Genomic DNA, 18,438 nt, shown 5'->3' on the forward strand with positions numbered 1-18,438 from the left:
TTACACTTGAAACTTTATGAATGTGAGACTGGAAAGGAAGCACAGTTATTGTCATTTAAAATTGTTTATTGAAGTGACATTAAAAATTAATATAAAGACAGTTACATCAGTTCACTAGTGACAAAAGAAAAGATTTCATTTATGTTTATGGACACAGTAAACCTATAACTAAAATGATCTGTCTAAAACCAACAACTTAATAATAAACTATAAGTTAAGAGATTCATCTACATAATGTTTTTTTCTGTAAAAAAATGTACAAAGAACTAGCTTAGATGAGACAAGATAAAAATTTGTGCAATAAACACTTTGGACGGATTCAATGGATGGAAAATTAACTTCAGTACCGTTCATGCTTGACTTCACTCCCCTCAATGAGTTCTTACTTTTCAAGATGTGACACAGTTGTGTCCAGAACCTTCTATTTACAAAATTAGAAGCTTGTAAAGAAATTATTACTAATAAAAAGTTTGTCAGGTGTCAGGTAACTAATAAAGTGCATTTACAGAATTGATAAGAAGTACTCATATGGAAGAACAGGCCTCTCTAAACTACAAAAGCCTATGGACATTTCCTTCAGTATCACAAAAAGAAGGCAGTGACTTCCTGTAATCAAAGTTATTTTGGAGTAAAATCTTAAGGGATTTAATTGCTGGAGGACATCAACTTTTTAAAAAGGCACCAATGGGTGGTTCTTTTAAATATCAGGAATAACAAGGCACATTGTTCCAAATCACAAACATAAAAAAATCAAAAAAGTATAAAATTTTAGTCAATTTGTTTCAAGGAATGATGACAAAGTTTCTTACTTTGTAACTGGTATGAGACAGTCAATTCATGCAAACCAGTATTGCAGACAACAAGTATGCAAAATATGTTTACTCAATCATGCCATGTTCCAGTCAGTCAATTAAAGTTAGGTCGCAAACCTACACAATATCATTTAAGGCACAAACAATAAATAAGGAATATGTTCCCTTAAAAATTATAAAATACTGGTCTTTCAGTTGAGAATCAATCAAATATACCAAACACTAATATCTTGATGCACAAGGACCAAAACTTCATGGAATGTGTTATTGATATATCACCTAGTACAGAATTCAGCTAATTTTTGTTTTTAAATAGTTTTAACTTAAGAAAACTATTTGCAATGAGCTTCACAATATTTGTTCTTGAAATTTATGCTCAGGTGAACCAAGTCTGAGATCACTGTTTTAAAAAATTTGCTTCTATTACCACCTATAATAGTATAGCAGGGCAGCTGCAAAACTAAACAGCACCACAAAGCTACTTTGCACACTGGAGGCACCCGCGACACGGCATTTGAACATGTCATACCTAGATGGCTTGTCGTTAACAATGTTTGAAAACTCGGCTTCCACAAGCTGGCCATCATAATATGTAATCTCGTCTTCAAATGGATACTCATAACCCTGAAGACATTGGCACTTGTAGCCACCTGTCTCAAAGCCACGGCCAAGGATGGGAACACACTGAAACAAAGAGCATAAAATAAATTGCTAGTAAAATCTGAACAGTTGATTAGTTTTTATTGGAATTATTAACTGCTTATTATCCACCCTCCAAATACTTACGTATGAAGACTTTCTAGGACACTTATGAGTATCCTTGAAGGCATTGGGTACATAATATTTATCTGGACACTGGTTTATATCCAGCTGGCGTAAATTAACTGTGACAGCCACCACACCCCTAAAATAAAATTAAAATTTACATTAGAATCATTAGAAACAGAGATGACACAGTTGAAGAGTATTGACACTCATACTCACTTAAATTCAAGCTTCACTTTCAAGCTGTCCCATCCAAAAAATGGAGCAGCATAGGTAATGACCCATTTCTTTACTTTGCCCTCACAGTCAAAATAGGGTGGAGTCCAATGACCATGGTTCAGATTGGCAGCCCTAAGATGAATAAGACAATGAGAAATGTTTGAAGGAGGGCATGTCAGACACAATAAAACCAAGTTGTAAGTAACCCACCCTTACCTGTAATGGTTGGGATAATGCTCATATTTCTTCAGAGTTTCTCCAGTTTCATTGAAGCGCAGTTTGATTTTCATGTAGTATTTCTCTAAAGAATCAAAATTGGTTGACCAGCGTTGCTTTAGGAATTTGAACCAGGGTTTGTTCAAATAAACTTCATCTGAAATCAATAATTCAAAATAAAAAATCCTCTGCTGAAAATTTTTGAACTCTTCCTGACTCCGCAGGGTTAATTGTGAAGAAGTACAAACCTGACTTGTTCAACCGGGCCAAATCTTCAAGTTTATAATCAATAGCATTAAGTTGCTCTTTGTAAGCGAATGGGGCAAATAGAGTTCGGTTGGTGAACTTTTTACGGTCCCAATATGTTCCAGCAGACCAAATCTTTGTATCACCCATGACCAGAGCTAAAGTTTCCCCAAACATTTGATCTTCCGTTAGGGGTTGGTCTGCTACTCTTTTGCCCGAGAACACCTCTTTAGGGTCTGAAATCTACAAAGCAAAAAGTTAAAAATTTAAAAAGTTAAAAAAATAATTGTGCGGCAACAGTGAAAGGGATTTATAATTTCAGATGACATACTTGAAGGAAGGCACTGATGAAATTGGCCAGACGTGAAGCCATCTTGGCCTCATTTTCAAACTGTTCATCAGCACCATGTGCAATATCACCATGCAGTTCAAGATCCTGAGGGTGGTATCTACAAACAAGAAAAACATGAGCATCAACACATTGATGAATCAACAAAACATTTCCACAGAGACAAAAAAAAGTCATAGATACTCACTGTTTGCAATTCGCTTCATTGACAGAAAAGATGAACCTGAGAACTTCATCAATATTAACCTTTCCAGTGTGGAGAGACCTGGCTCCTTTGGATGCATTTCTGTACTCCGGGAACTTATCCAAATAATACTCCTTCATGTATAATGGGACTTTGTCCCATTTGACAGGGATCTTGTGAATCCCTAAAACACAATAAATGTCAAGATGAAAACCCAGTAGTAAGCATCAACAATTAACTTACAATAATACTTACAGCCAATCCTTGAGCACTCGAAATTGTTGTAGTATTGTTCTGCTGACGCACGTTCTAATATTTCACCCAAGTATGGTCTCCGCACCACACCTGGGAGTCTAAACCCAGGTCTACACCTACATTGGTATCCTCCTCTTCTAAAGCCCCAACCATGAATAGGTTCACACTAAAAATTAAAGTATGAGTTTAAATTAATAACTTGAAAACTATCATAGACTGAAACAACAATTAGCATCTCAATAAACTCACTTCTGTCGTTTCTTTTTTACATCGAGAGGTATCTGCAAACAAATTTGGACCATTGTTTCCTTGTCCTTTCGGACACTGATTAATGTCTATACGATCAAAGTCCATTTCAATTACAGACACTGCAGTATACCTATGACAAGAAAAAGTAATTAAGTTAATTATGGCATACACAGACACTAAAATGAAAATGTTCATAACAGTTGATTTGTAATGTATCTTACATGGGGTATTCAATGTGACGGAAACCTGTATGTCTTGGGTACAAATCAGCGATAGGGACCACTGCTGCCACAAGCCATTTGTTTGAACGACCACAATCAAAGTAGGGTCGAGTCCATTTGACAGGGCCTGGCTCCTCATATGCACCTGAAAGAATGCAATAAAAATAGCCATGTGAAGTTGATAGTTTTGAGTGAATTTCAAGTCAAAAGAGTAAATATTACAAACCTTGAGGTCCGTGGAAGGTGAAGGTTTCATTAGTATTGTTTGCATATCTTATAGAAACACGGTATGTTGTTTTAGTATCATGGCGCCCAACTACATTGTCGGGTAACCACTTTCGATACCTAAAATCAAATGTTATAAGAGGTTAAAAAATATGTTTGACATCAGAAGATGTAAGAATAAAAAATCAATGTGGACACTGACCATTCGTTGATTCTGTAATACTCTGATGAGTAATCCTGGCTGAGACTGTCACGAGGGAAAGCTCCTAGATCTCTGACAGTAAATGTGTTCCGAGTAGACAAGCGCTCAAGATGAATCGGATCGTTGAAGTCATCCTCCCTGGAAAGGAAAAGAGTTGATGAATCGGGTAGGCAGAAAGTTACATTCAATTTGATACTTTAGGGTTCACAAAATGCAACTTCCTTGAAGACTGACCTGTAAGATCTTGGAGCAAAAAATGGCATTGTTTTATTGAAGAAGCCCCTGTAGGTGGGTGTGTACGATGTGTTCGGAGCAAAGTATATGGCACTAGCGTTGATGTAGGGATTCGCTGACACGTCTGCCACAGTCGACAGGAAGTAATACATCATACCAGGGTCATAAGTGTCGTTGATGGCAGGTCGAATGAACCTTGTCTGCAGGATGTACGAGAAGAAGAAGGCTCTGCTCATGGCCATGTTGTGCAAATGCAGCAAGGCAGTTCTGTTGGGGAACACAGGGTTGATGTTGATCTCCTTGATGTCCGGGATGTGGCTGACGGAGTCCTCGGGCAGGTACAGGTCGCCCAGGTGCTGGATCGGGCAGTTGTCCTTGGTGACGCGGTCCATCTGCGCGCGAACCTCGTCGAACTGGTCCCTGGCCTGCCATTCATACTGGCACAGGATAACGTTGACGCCGAAGGCGAGGATGGCCAAGGAGGTGTACAACAACAGGTGCCACCCCATCTTGGTTGGAGTCGCTCCGTGCGACTGACTGCAGGCCGCTCGGCGGAACCGAAACCGATGCAGTAAACTTGCGGTGCAAACTGCGGCGGTTTGTGGGGCACCCGGATTCGCTTTACTTCAGCAACGAAACATTGCGGGATCCAGAAAAGAAGACGGCACTATCACAACACCCCGCCCGAACCGACCGCCATGACGCCAACGCCTTGTTTTCCAGGCAAGCCGCGTCAAAAGTCAACTCGCCCTCTCACTCGCACTTGTTGTGGGCATCGGGCGGGAAGCAGGTGCGAGAGGGACGGCAAACGCAGCGCGCCTCGTGGGAGTGGCCGCATACTTCGACCCATTCACATTGGAGTTGCTTTACTATGTAGGATGAGAAGTTCAGCGCTACGCTCTACAGTCTCCCGAGCGTGGAGTAGCGACGGCGTAACATCCATCTATCCATCCATCTATCCTTGCCTACCCGTTCTTTTCGACGAGTGTCTCCTTCGAAGTTAACCTTCGGTCATATAGTTTACTCGGGTGCGGCGATGGGGGTGTCGTAGTCCCCCCTTCCCCTTTTTTCCGAAGGCGCCGAAGCCGCCACAAAGTCACCCTTGACCCTGTAAGCTTGGACTGCTGTAAGTAGGCAACTCTTTCGACGCCCCCCTCCGAACCAGTCTCTGGATCCACCCCTGTCAAGAGGGAATTCGATCCAGCCAAGAGTGGCAGGCGCTTTGTTTCAATCCCGAAAGTGACAACATGCTCGTGAACAAGACGAACATCTGAGAATTGGGAATGGGGAGGTAAGTAGGAGACATTGCCAATTATTTTGTTTCATTTAATATGTTAAATTATCACCATGACACTAGTACACACCGTTGTCAACATAATCTTATGAGCACGGACCAACAATTAAGACAAGTATAAGGCACAAAATCGCAAAATAAAACCTATCAATTGGAATTGCACTTTGGAAATTTAATAAATTGAGGCAGCATACAAAGATACAGCACACACAGATTCACATCAATCATAAAATCACTCACTCATAAAATAAGTGCTGCACCAAACACACAGCATTTGTTCATTCTCCCTACACAATACATCTGTTTAACAGTAGCAGTGTTATTACAATAATTATGTTATATAAATTTATTTAACCATTCATTCTTTCCATTCACTCAAGGCGCTCCACTCACTATCAAATTTAAACAGGCACATCAGATTCTTTACAAACACTAGCAGCAGCATTGCACTCGTGTGATAATCTTAAATAGTAACTTACACCTACACATGTTTAAATAAAGGGAAAATTGTCACAAATGCTTTATGGTTCTGATTGCGGTTTTGCAGTGTTGAATAGCTAGACTTCAGTCATCATTATACACAACCCACCTCAATACACCTTGGTAGAACATATCCTTTCAAAGTAACAGTAATAAATAAATTTTTTTGAAGAGCAAAGAGAAAAATATATTCCCATATCTGTCTGTCAGGTACACCAAGATGCTCCTCTCAATGTTAACACTTTCCAAATTCAGAGAAGGGTGAGGAGTTGAGAGAAGCTCAACACTAATAATATTAGTCATAACATAAAATAAGCTTAGTCACAATTTCCTTTAAAAGTGCCAAAAATAGCGGCATTTAAACCATCTAAATTTTTTTCCTCCTCAAATATTACACTCCATAAGTAAGGCATAAATTAATTCTAGAATCAGCTTCAATATGAAGCATGGAAAAAACACTAACACTGAGGAAGAAAACAGAATGTTACGTGGCTGGAGGGCAAACGCTTAGCCACCTCAGCATTAATACTGCTTGGGGATATTAACATTGTCACCATCATGAGTATTACTGTTTTTCTACTCTTGATACAAAACTGCATGTAACACTTTGTGTTCGTCAAGTCTTGAAACATTTATAAACTGATTTAAAAAAAAATAAAAAAAATAACAAGAGTTGTCAACAGTGGAAAAGTTCCTATACAGTACGGACTTGAAAACAATCTCATTATAAGTTCAGACTTTGCATGACTTGTTTCCATTTTTCTTCAATTGGGGCAAATACTGCAATGACGACCAAAGCAGTGGTCACCAAAAGGATAACAACGATGTGAATGCCAAGGAGGCATCGTCTAAATGATGAATGCTGAAAGAGAAGAAAATAAAATATAATGTGCAATTTCTTTGATAAAGTAACATTCCAAGTTAGTTCTTAACATACCGGAGAATCCATACTCCTGTCCATACTGCTACTTGGCATTCTGCTCGAGTTCAAATCCTTCATTGGGAACGAGTTAACACGCTTTCGATTCTCCTTCTCACTCATACAACCGGCAATCTGGAGGAACAAAATTTAAAAGAAATGAAAGAATGAAAAGACAAAAAAATAATTGAACTGTAATACATACAGCTACTCCTAGTCTAATAATTAGCTGCCTCTTATCATACTTACAGAGAGAATAAGATGCATGAAAACATAAAAGGCCACAAAGGCAACTAAGACCCAATCCATCCATTCTGGAAGTTCAGCTTTGCTTTGGGGCACAGCAAAGAAAATAGTAACAACTGGAACAAAAAATATCAAAGATCATAAGGTCATCAACCCCACTTCCTAATGCTTTAGTCGAATAATACAGTCAAAAATCTTACTTGCGAGGATGTGTGCCGAATTGCCTGCCAGCCAGTGGAGCCAGTTGAAAAGGGGCCTTCTGGGAGAAGAGGGTGCAGGCCGCATGGCCGCCCCGATCGGCTGAATGAAGCACAGGACAGTCGTCACCACACCAAGGATTGCGTGAGGGTTGCGAGTGTCAGCTGTCCAGGCGCCAATTTCAAGGAAGATCAACACAAATCCAGCCAAAGTCAGGAGCCAGACCAGAACCATGAAGAAACGATGCCACTGGAAATCAAAGATTCAGTTGATACTCACTCGAGGAGATCATTTCAGAAGTTTGGCATTTTGTGAACACAATACATACCACAAACCACTGGTCTTTGCCGCAAAGTCGACTGCCCACCCAGGTTTGCTTGTAGTACCTGGCCAGCACAATACCAATAGACGCTGCACCAATCCAAGCAGACAACATGAACGCACCGTGGAGCCTCAAATACAGTTTGCTGGCAGCAGAGAAGCCACTGACATCCGCTAAGTTTCGCTGCTCTGCTGATGCAGTGTAGATCCTATCGTGATAACCAACGCTATTCTCTGAAAAATTAAAGCAAGTTGAAGTGAAGATTCTAAAAACACAATATTTTACTACCTTGCCTGCAACCTACCTTTCAAACTGGAGCCAGCAGCCAACAATAAATAGTAGTTCCGAGACGCCAGGTTGAATTCAGTACCTTCCACTGTAGTGACCTCCTCACGAGTGAACTTACAGTAAACAGTGCCATCACTGTAGGAGCTGTTCAATAAATTAATACCATCCTGGTTCTGCATCATAAAGCAAGAAATGGTAAATAAGGGGTCCAGGACTCTCAGCAGATTACATTGGTAGAACCAGACGTTGGACTTACATCAATGCGGGTGTTGCCCTTGCCAACAGCGATGTTCCACGACATGTATGCCTGGACTTTGCCGCCTCCAGCGACACACTCCACGACACTGTCCGAGCCCTGCAACCCAGTCATTTTAACAAATCTTCATTCAATTCACTGGAAATACACACGACAAAAGCCGAACAGACAAAGTCCTCACCATTTTGTTGTCCTCCGAGAGACCCACGGCGACGTAGATGGCCTTCTTGGCCTTCATCTCGAACTCGTAGCGCTGGCCGCGCACCGCCACGGCCACGGCTGCCTCGCAGGACCGCGTCTCCACGCAGCCGGCGGGGGCGCCGAAGCAGCTGCGCACCGAGCCGCAGCCGTCGTACATGGGGTCCTGGACGACAGGGGCCTGCCGTGCAGAGGGCACACTGTCAGAGGACTCCACACCCCACTCGTGCGTTGCTGTCTCCGCACCCCAGTCACCGCCACCGCCAGCGCCTCAACACCTCAGCACCGAGACAACCTCCACGGCCATGGCGGGGCATTCCTGGGTACAGCCCTGTCGGCCGTCGGCCACCGCTTGTCTTCCAGTGCCCAGCCCAATCCAGTCCGAATCGCTTGCGTCACACGTCACATAGCAACCCACTTCCACTCAGGAGGATAACTAAAGCAGAAGATTCCTCCTCGGCTGGAGGTGGGCTTGGCGCCCCGCCAAATGGCTGCAACGCATCGCGGCATCGCGGCGCGTCGCGCAACGGATGGCCGATCACCAAGGCGAGTCGTAACGCCCATTGCCCATTCCGCGGCGCACAGTGGGCCAGAAGACCGGTGGAGGCGGCCCAAACTCCAGACGCGTTTTGAGCTCCAGAGTCGCTAAATGGGACTCGCACCGAGCGTGTGACCCCACCAATGGATTCCTCGTTCGGAGAGCAATCCATTGGTGGGGTCGCACGTTCGGTTCGAGTTCCACCTAGCGACTCTGGAGCTCAAAACGCGCGTCTGGAGTTTTGGCCGCCTCCACCGGTCTTCAGGCCCACTGTGCGGCGTTGCGGGTGCACTGGTGTAGGTACACTCCGCCCAAAAGAGTCATGACTGATTGCACCCACCTGGGGCTCTGGGTCCGGCGAGAAGGGCGTGGGCGTGGTGGTGGTGGGTCGGCGCGAGGTGCGCGCGGGGGTGGCGCTGGGCCCGCCCGCCGCGCCGGGGGCCGCGTTGACGCCGTCCGGCAGCGACGCCGAGCGACGCACCACCTGGACCTGGGGCGACTGCACGCCCACCCAGTACGTGGCGAAGTCCTGCACGAACGTGGCGCTGCAACAGAGGCGCCCAGGTCAGCACTGCCAGTCGTCTCTCTCGTGGGTGCGAGAGAGACAGAGCGGCCAAACGCAGTCCAGCCTGCAGCGTTACGTAACGGTGCATTTTTCGAGCGGCGCGCGCCAAGGCGGAGGCGTTGTGCCTCGGCCCCGCTGCGCGCTGCCTTACAAGGCCAGCTTACTTGAACACGACGGGGCCCTCGAAGTCTTCGGGAGCCTCCCACTCGAACTCCAGGCTGGTCTTGCGCTCCTTGCCGCTGTGGGTCGCGCCACTCTGAAAACCAGACCACAGGTCAGACGGGGAACCCGCCGAAAAATACTTTCGGAAAGTGGCGAAGCACAGTGGGCCAGAAGACCGGTGGAGGCGGCCAAAACTCTAGACGCGTTTTGAGCTCCAGAGTCGCTAAGCAGGACTCGAACCGAATGTGTGACCCCACCAACGGATTCCTCGTTCGGAGAGCAATCCATTGGTGGGGTCACACGTTCGGTTCGAGGCCTGTTTAGCGACTCTCGAGCTCAAAACGCGTCTAGAGTTTTGGCCGCCTCCACCGGTCTTCTGGCCCACTGTGCGAAGTCAGTGCTTACCCTCGCCGCCTTGCCGCAGGCCAGGGCCTTGGCCTTGTCGGGGATGCCGCTGAAGTGGCCGAGCGAGGCACTGCCGTCCTCGAGGAGGCCGCCGGCCGCGGGCCTGGCCACCAGCATGAACCCCGTGAAGCCCACGCCCTGCGGCGACTCCAGCATGACGCGGACGCGGCCCTCCTCCGTGCGCGCGCGCGACGGCGCCACTGCGAACGGCGACCGCCCGTCCTGCGCCGACGAGGGGTGGCCGGGCACCAGCTCGCCGCACGACCCGGTGGGGGCGCCGTTGGGGTAGCCCGCGCAGCCCGCGGCCAGCAGCAGCACCGCCAGCGCCGTCCACGGCGACATCTGGAAAAGGGAGCACAGTGCGGTCAGCAACCTAGTGGTTTTCGTCGCTAGCCCACTCGCAGGCGCAGTCCGCTAGCGCCGCTAGCGTGCGAGAGAGACAGGGCGGCTCGCCGCGGCGGCGGTCTCAGCGACCCGCAACCAAAATTTCTCGTTAATTAGGTGCGGTTGCTTCGGGGAACTCTTCGTTCTCCGCGAGCGGTACCGAGCGAACATAACCGAACGGCGAGGTTGGCTACCCCGCCTCCCAGAGCCGTCGCGTAACAGTGTATCCAAGCAGCCCTATCACTGCCCTTGGCACTTTCTCGACTTCCGGCGTTGGTTTGCTCAAGTCCATGGCGCTGGACGCTGCCGACGCTGAAAGCGCCCGCCAACTCGGCCATAGGCAGACCCGCCGCACACGCGCGTGGAGCGGGCTGCCTAACCCGCCCCTGTCACCCGAATGTCCTGACCGACTCGTCGCCCACCACACTGCCTCGCCCCCCCTCCGCCGTGTTGCATGAGTGGTGTCCGCGCGCTGAAGACCAACATTGACATTTGAATTTCAAAACTAATTGATCGAAGCTATAGGAGTACCGCCGGCGTTTACCGGCGCCTACACGGCGTGGATTTCGTAACCAAGTAGTTTCGACCGCGGGCACTCCGACGTGCAGAAAGAGTCGCGGATGCCGGCGGCAAGACGATCGGCCTGTCTCTCTCGCGCTCATGGGGCGTTCCGTGTCGCGGTGCGAGAGAGAGCACTGTGCGGAATGGAGCTGCTGATGGCTGCACGCGTGGCGCAGTCAACACAAAAGCATGCGGCGATGGCGTCACTTCGACGAGGTCCAGCGCGGAAAACGGAGGCGGGGCGGGGATTCGAAGCCGGGCCGCAGCCGTGACGCACGCGCCGGCAATGCTCCATCCGAACAGAGCTCCGAGACGCAGTGACTCTCGGACTCCAGTCGACAAACTAGCACCTCCCCGCACAGTGGGCCAGAAGCCGGTGGAGGCGGCCAAAACTCTGGACGCGTTTTGAGCTCCAGAGTCGGTAAATGGGACTCGAACCGAACGTGTGACCCCACCAATGGATTGCTCTCCGAACGAGGAATCCATTGCCATTGGTGGGGTCACACGTTCGGTTCGAGTCCTGTTTAGCGACTCTGGAGCTCAAAACGCGTCTAGAGTTTTGGCCGCCTCCACCGGCTTCTGGCCCACTGTGCCCGCCAGTGTCCGAGCCAAGCGTCGGCGGCACGCCACGCAGGGCCAGGATCACGACCAGGGCGTCCACGGCCAGGGCCGGCGCCGCGCCAAGGCCGCCGTCGACGCGTCATGGCGGACAACCCGAACGGCGTGCGACACGGCGTGCGTGCGCGCGCCGAGGCCGGGCGAGGCCGCCCCCGGGGAACGTGATCCATCTATCCAACCATCCGTCCGCCGGGATCGGCCGGGATGCTGCGACGCCACTGCAAACATGTGGAGCAGGAAGCGGCTGGCGGCCACGCCACTGCCAGGCCGGCCCGGCGCCCCACCTGCGGCCGAGCGTGGCGCGGCGAGGCAGTCCTTTCCTTTCACTCGCGGCCCGACCGCGATCGTGGGGCACCGCGCCGATTCAACATTCAGCCGGCCGGGGCGTGGCGTGGCGTGGCGTGGCGGGGCGGGGCGGGGCGGGGCGGGGCGGGGCGGGGCGGGGCGGGGCGGGGCGGGGCGGGGCGGGGCGTGCCGCGGGGTCCACGCAAGGACAGCGCACAATGTGTGTCCCAGAAGACGCTTCCCACGCCGTGCCGCGCCACCGCAGCCTGCGCTGCCGCCGCAGCCGCGCGCGTCTTAAACCGCACGGAACCCGGAAGGCACTGTCATGCCTAGGCAGGCTAAGGCAGGCCGGCCCGACGCAGTCAGCCGAGCCGCGGGTTCGATTCCCCTCGAGGGAAAAAGAGGCAAGTCAAATCAGCCGGCGCGGTCGGGTCGGCCAGTCGGACTGAAATAGAGCTCCGCGAAGTCCAGAATGGTTTCCCCCGACCCACCCCCTCCTCCGCCAGTCAGCTCGTTCTGTCTCCCTCGCACTCACCACGGCGTTGCGAGACTGCGAGAGACAGAGCGACGGGAGCACTGTGGGGAATCAGGCTGGCGAACCAGGCGTTACGCGCATCAAAACGACAAAATTAAACCGCCAGTAAGGCCCACCCACGACCCCGGTGCATTCCAGGTGAACTCGAGACCGAACCATTCTCGAGTGCACACCGAGCTGCTGTTTCTTGCAGAGTGGTGGAATGGCACTCGGGCGGGGCGGGGCGGGGCGCGGAGCGGGCACCGTCCAGGGACGGCCTGGCCGAGTGGTGGGCCTTCGAGCTACCAGTCTAGCGCCGCCGCGCAGCGCGCCGCCAGCGTGGAGTATAGCCCCACGCCAAAAATCCCACAGGTAAAAACAAGCGCATTGAAAAAGCAAAAACAATTCCATTTAAAAAACAAGCTTATTTAAAAAAAATAAAATTGAGCGCATCAAAAAAAAACACACACACAGTTTAGGAAATATATAACTGCACAGCGTTACGAGCTGCTACAATAATTTGGTGCAATCAACCCTCGAGCTAATTTGTTTAATTATGGAAACGAACTGCCAAATAACTAAAGCAGGCGGCGGCTGTTGTGTATCTCCACAACGAAAATGAAAGGTGGCACACGAGAAACAATTTGGCGCCGCATGCCGGTCAACAACAACAACAACAACAACAACAACAACAACAAGCTGAAGTCGCGGAGGCCCTGCTGCTGATAATGTCGGCATGTCGAAACACTTAGAACCTGTTGGGGCCGCCGGGCCGCGCCAGGCCAGGGCAGGCCGCCATCGTCACGCCGTGGATATAGGCGCACCGGGCACCGTGCCCGGGCCAAGCCAGAAAGGCCGGCCACCACACTGCCAAAAGAGGTGCCCTCCAGTAGCAACTATGTCACGGCGAAAATCACAGCAAGCAGCTAGAACGGTGGACCTGAGGGCACCGACAAATAATTGTCACACGGTGAAGTCCGAGGTTTGCCCGCCTCCTTTCTCCACACTTTTCTTCGCCCTTTGGCAGCCGATTGCACCTAAGCTGCTACACTGTGGTTTTCCTTTTCGCCGGGGTCGTTGGCTCTTCCGGCGGAGACACGGAGGAAGAGGAAGACGGCCCGCCAAGGATTTAGCGGCGAATCGACCAAAAATCCGGCCAGCAAAGCCACGGCCCGCCGCGGCGCCGGGTGGGGTTCCGCTCGGCTAAAGGCCTTGTCGACGTGCAGCAACGTCCGCCTGCGTCCGCCCCTCTCTCCGCGTGATTGACGCGAGGCAGTGACCGCGGCGACCATCCGTCACCTGGACACACACACGCGCCACCGCGCGCCACCGCATGTGGATCGCGGGCAAGCCAATCGATGCAAAACCAGAGGCCGCACAGTGGGCCAGAAGACCGGTGGAGGCGGACAAAACTCTGAACGCGTTTTGAGCTCCAGAGTCGCTAAACAGGACTCGGACGGAACGTGTGACCACACCAATGGATTCCTCGTTCGGAGAGCAATCCATTGGTGGGGTCACACGTTCGGTTCGAGTCCCATTAAGCGACTCTGGAGCTCAAAACGCGTCCAGAGTTTTGTCCGCCTCCACCGGTCTTCTGGCCCACTGTGGGCCGCGGCGCGACGGTGAGCGGACGGCGTGCGTGCGGCATGGCCAGGCACGGCGGCACGGCGGGGGCGGCACTGCCCTCGATTCATTTTAGTCCGTCGATAAATAGCTAAACAAGGAGACACACCGACACGCCACGCGCATACACACAAACGCGCGCGCGCAGTGGGTCGCAGGGCCTGCCCCAAGTCGACGCACTTCATGAACTATTCAGGTGCAAACAGTGATTCCGATCGAAAGTGGGTCAAAAACCGCCCTCATCCAAAAGTGGCCTCATTTCGAGTTTCCCGGCGAAAGGTCTACACGGAAGGCCGTCCGGCCCCTCGTATGCTTGCGGTCCCAACGGCAGAGTCGCACAACCGCAACTCCTCACACAAAACACTAAAAATGGAAGAGAAAATCGATAAGCCCCCGCAAGTTCTGGGAGTCGCCTTGGCGCGAGGAAACACAGTGTAGGACAGGACAGTGTATGAATGCCTTTTGCACACGCGCAAGGCGACCGCCGCACCTGATCACGACTCCAGTTCCAGCGCCTCCAGCAAGCCGTCGCTCTGTCTCTCTCGCACCTCTGCGGGACGTCCCACGAGTAGAGAGAGACAGACGGCACTGCTCGGAATCAGCCTGCAGCCTCGTCGACACGGACTTAGGGCAGTACTAGCGGGGGGAGGGGGAGGGGGAAGACGGGGAAGACCGCCACGCCACGCCACGCCACGCCAGCCTCATGGAGCGCGAACAGCGCGAAGCCATTGGAAGAGTCTTCAAGGCTAAAGGGACGATCTGGCGGTGCGGCAGCGCCATCAGGAAAAATAAAGCAATTTAGCGGGAAAACTGCAGGAAGTGTGATAATAGAGCAAACATAATTGTATGCTGCCAAATGGGCCTGGCATTGCGGAACAGCACGGCGTCTTCGGCTGACTAAGAACAACCGTATCCGAAGGACCCGGAAACACAGCAAGCCACAAAACACTGTTATTTTTACAATTTCCCAGCCAGTGCATACATTGGCAACGAAAGGGTCGTCTATTTCGCAAAGCGAGAACACCTCATTCATTTTCCAAATTGTCAGTCGATACTTTTGTTTTTTTTATTTTTCTCGCGGGGAGTTTCTTGTTGTGGAGGTGGCACCACTACACACGCAGAGCACGTCGCGTTGACATACGGCCGCGACTCCAGAGCGCCGTACCGCCGTGCGCTGGCGACGCTGCCAGCGGCCCTGGACAAGCCAAGCCCACCAGCACCAAGCCCGCCGAGCCCGTTCGCAATCGCGGACCGACTATCTCCGCCGCGCCGTTCTCGCCGGAAGCAAAGCACTTGCTTTGTTTGAATGAGGGCATGGAGGTGTCACGGCCAGACCAAAACTTCTTTCAAGAACGTTGACACTTTGCCGTCAAGGTGGTCGTTGTTGCTCCGAGCGTAAATTTGAATTTGGCAGCGTTTCCGTCGCGCGGAGGCCGGCCGGCTGGCGGGCTTCGCTGGAGCCCAACTCCAAAAACTAGGCCCCGGCCCTTTCCATTTAGTACACCGGTCCGGATGGGATTCAACATCGAAGCGGTATGCGGTCTGCAGGGAAGCGGAAGAAGGGGGAAGGGGGAGTGAGAGAGAGAGAGAGAGAGAGGCGAAGGGGAAGGACCAGAGCCTCGCCCTTCCCCGCCGCAATCCCGTTAGGCCACGTGGAGGGGAGCGAAACAAAGTAAGGACGCCGCATGGCTGGCCACACCGCCACCGGCACACCGCGGCACACCAGCACGCCGCGCTCCAAAACAACGTCGCCAAGAGAGTGCAAGTCCCGCCTCAATCCTCCAGCCGGGCCCGGGGGCCCAGCGGCAGCGCGACGCCCCCCACGTCGCGCACCAAGCACTCCGTCTCTCTCGCACTCACGGAGCGCCCCGCGTGGGTGCGAGAGAGACAGACCGTGCCATACATCCCGCTGTAACCAAAAGCACGCCGAGTGTCAGCTCGAGCCGCGCGTAGTGCCGAGTGTGTCAGCTCTTGAGAGGTGCCAGGTCATCGAGCCCATCCGGCCGCGCGGACTGACAGCGGGCGAGCGGACGGACAGACAGACAGACAGACCCGAATGCACACACGCACTTTCTTTCCGGATCGAACCATGCGTGAAGTCCGTAAGAAAGAACCTCGAGGGCGCCGGGCCGGTGGGCCGGTGGGCCGTGGCCTAGGGGCCGGGCGGGGCGGGTCGGGTCGGGTCGGACGTCGGGCCGCGGCGCTAGCGGCTCGCCTGCCGCCGGGCTCTTTAGGCCCGCCCAGTCGCTGCCACCTGGCTCGAGACCCGCAGCAACGCGCAGCCACAGCTCCCATGCCAATGTCCATGGCAATGTCCTCGTACGCAAACGCAGCGCCAAAATTATTCAAATGGCCGCCAACTATGAGAAAGCAGCGTCCCTCACTGCATCACCAAGTTCGGGCTGCGCGGCGCAGTGCGCCAGGCGACCGGTTGGAGGCGGCCAAAATTCTAGACGCGCTATGAGCTCCAGTGTCGCTAAATGGGACTCGAACCGAGCGTGTGGCCCCACCAATGGATTGCTCTCCGAACGAGGAATCCATTGGTGGGGTCACACGCTTGGTTCGAGTCCCATTTGGCGACTCTGGAGCTCAAAACGCGTCCGGGATTTTGACCGCACGCACCCTCGGCTGCTGCGACGACGGTACAGCGCGGGCAGTAGATTGGGTGGGTTAAAACCCTGACTGTACCACAAGGTTGACAGTCACCCCATTCGTACGCGCGCAGCGGAGTGTGGCTCTTCGGAGCCGCACTCTGCGGACTAAGGGCCCCCTGTGTTGCCCATCAACCTCACTAAGTAACAGTGAGAGGCTCATGCTTGACAGAGCCGTTTGTTGAACGTCCATCCTTAAACCTTAAACCTCCGGTCTTCTGGCCCACTGTGGTGCGTTCGCCTCCTGCCGCGCAGCCGAACCTAACCTTACACACCGGTGAGGGGTGAGCAGCGAGCACCCATTCACCAAACAAGACAGACGACACCGGTTCACCTGGTTCACCTCCCCGCCGAGCGGACGGGACGGGGTGCAAGGACGCTCCCACTTTTTTGACCGTTTGGTTTTCTATTCGTTGGTGGCCACAGGCTCCGTTTGGCGCCTCGCCTGTCCCTCCCATCATCGTTTTATGACGGAGCCGGAGCCCGAGCCTGAGGCACGCTTGGGACGGGACGCCACTGGAGAACGCTGGAGACACCTGTCTCGCCGAACGGGGCTTTCTGGCGCTGCAAATCACGACCTTTAATTGCTTTGGCATAATTACGGCCGGCATCGCTCTCCGCGGTCAGTGAGGGGGATGTTTGGACACTCCACGGAGGGAGGGAGGGACTTCCAGTGCCGGTGCCTCAGAACCGAACGACTCCGTGTTCCGTCTCTGTCACCACCTCGCACCCCTTCGGGACGCCCCGTGAGTGCGAGAGAGACAGCGACAGGCGCCCGCACCTGTTGCGGTGTGTGCCCAGCCATGCCCAGCCCGCATGGCCGCGCCGTCGCGCCACTCCTTGCGGTATCGGTAACAACGCGACGGCGACGGCCGTCCAAACCGAGAACGCGCATACATCGTGGCCACCTCGCCTCGGCCCGACTGCTCCAGTTGGCCGGCTGACCAGGCAGGCCGCAAGCCCACGGCACACCGCGCGGCCGCTTGTTGTGAAACCGAAAATGACAGCCCGAGAGCCGCGGTCCGTCCACGGCCTGCAGCGCGCGGCCGGCCTCCAGGGCCTCCTGGGGTCGCCGTAATCACCAGGGCAGAAACACTTACAGTGGCCAGCAGGGAAGCAGACGACGACCGGAGTAATCCACACACCGGTAGACCGGCGCCGAAAAAGTAGGACGCCGTCGGGAATCGATAGCCTCTTCAACTCACTCACACTGACGCACTCTCACTCACACACACGCACGGGGATGGCACGCGGCCGCGGCAGGGCACGCCGACGTGGAGTAGTGGACTAGATCGAACGGACAGCGCGGACGGCGACGGTGTGTCCGCGACTCTCGCCTCGCCTCGACTGAACCCAACCAACTCGACTGCGACTGGCGGCGGCGGCTGGCGGCTGGGCTGAAGACGGCGGCCGGGCAGGGCGATGGGGAGGCCGGCGGGGCGGGGCGGGGCGGGGCGGGCGAGGGGCCGGCCGGAGCTTGGGGCTTGGGCTCGGCTCGGCAGGCTGCGGCGCGGCTGGCTGTGGCTCGCTGGCCTCGGCTGCGTCCGAGTTGCGCCCCAGCGGCGTCGCGACGCCCCGCCCCGCCCCGCGCGCGAGAGGCACGCCGACGCCGACCACGCCGGCCGCCTCGGACGCAGCGCCGCCGCGGCCGCTGGCTTGCCTGGCTTGCCTGGCTTGCCGCGCGTACCTGGACGCGTCCGAGGCACCCGCACGCCCCCGTCCCCCTCCCCCTCCCCGTCGCCAGCATCGCCAGG

At 53.0% G+C, this 18,438-nt stretch overlaps 2 protein-coding genes across 2 annotated transcripts; both read right to left on the reverse strand.

The window, feature by feature from the left end:
* Positions 1-48: 48 nt before the first annotated feature.
* Positions 49-4,967, reverse strand: LOC117646698. The gene is made up of 13 exons (XM_034387817.1): positions 4,178-4,967; positions 3,944-4,081; positions 3,743-3,861; positions 3,517-3,661; positions 3,296-3,425; positions 3,047-3,212; positions 2,795-2,975; positions 2,590-2,707; positions 2,261-2,501; positions 2,013-2,169; positions 1,797-1,928; positions 1,599-1,716; positions 49-1,496 (listed from the first exon to the last, which is right to left on the reverse strand). Exons 1-13 carry the CDS (start codon positions 4,684-4,686, stop codon positions 1,236-1,238), a joined length of 2,415 nt encoding a protein of 804 aa, XP_034243708.1. The 5' UTR covers positions 4,687-4,967; the 3' UTR covers positions 49-1,235.
* Positions 4,968-5,487: 520 nt separating this feature from the next.
* Positions 5,488-18,069, reverse strand: LOC117647145 (putative ferric-chelate reductase 1 homolog). Its single transcript, XM_034388711.1, has 12 exons — positions 17,785-18,069; positions 10,049-10,390; positions 9,646-9,737; positions 9,257-9,461; positions 8,362-8,559; positions 8,181-8,279; positions 7,941-8,097; positions 7,643-7,869; positions 7,317-7,563; positions 7,120-7,232; positions 6,889-7,005; positions 5,488-6,813 (listed from the first exon to the last, which is right to left on the reverse strand). Exons 2-12 carry the CDS (start codon positions 10,388-10,390, stop codon positions 6,676-6,678), a joined length of 1,935 nt encoding a protein of 644 aa, XP_034244602.1. The 5' UTR covers positions 17,785-18,069; the 3' UTR covers positions 5,488-6,675.
* Positions 18,070-18,438: the final 369 nt, after the last annotated feature.

This window comes from Thrips palmi, unplaced genomic scaffold (genome assembly GCF_012932325.1).
Source record: "Thrips palmi isolate BJ-2018 unplaced genomic scaffold, TpBJ-2018v1 HiC_scaffold_2, whole genome shotgun sequence".
In the NCBI taxonomy this organism is placed as follows: Eukaryota; Metazoa; Arthropoda; class Insecta; order Thysanoptera; family Thripidae; genus Thrips; species Thrips palmi.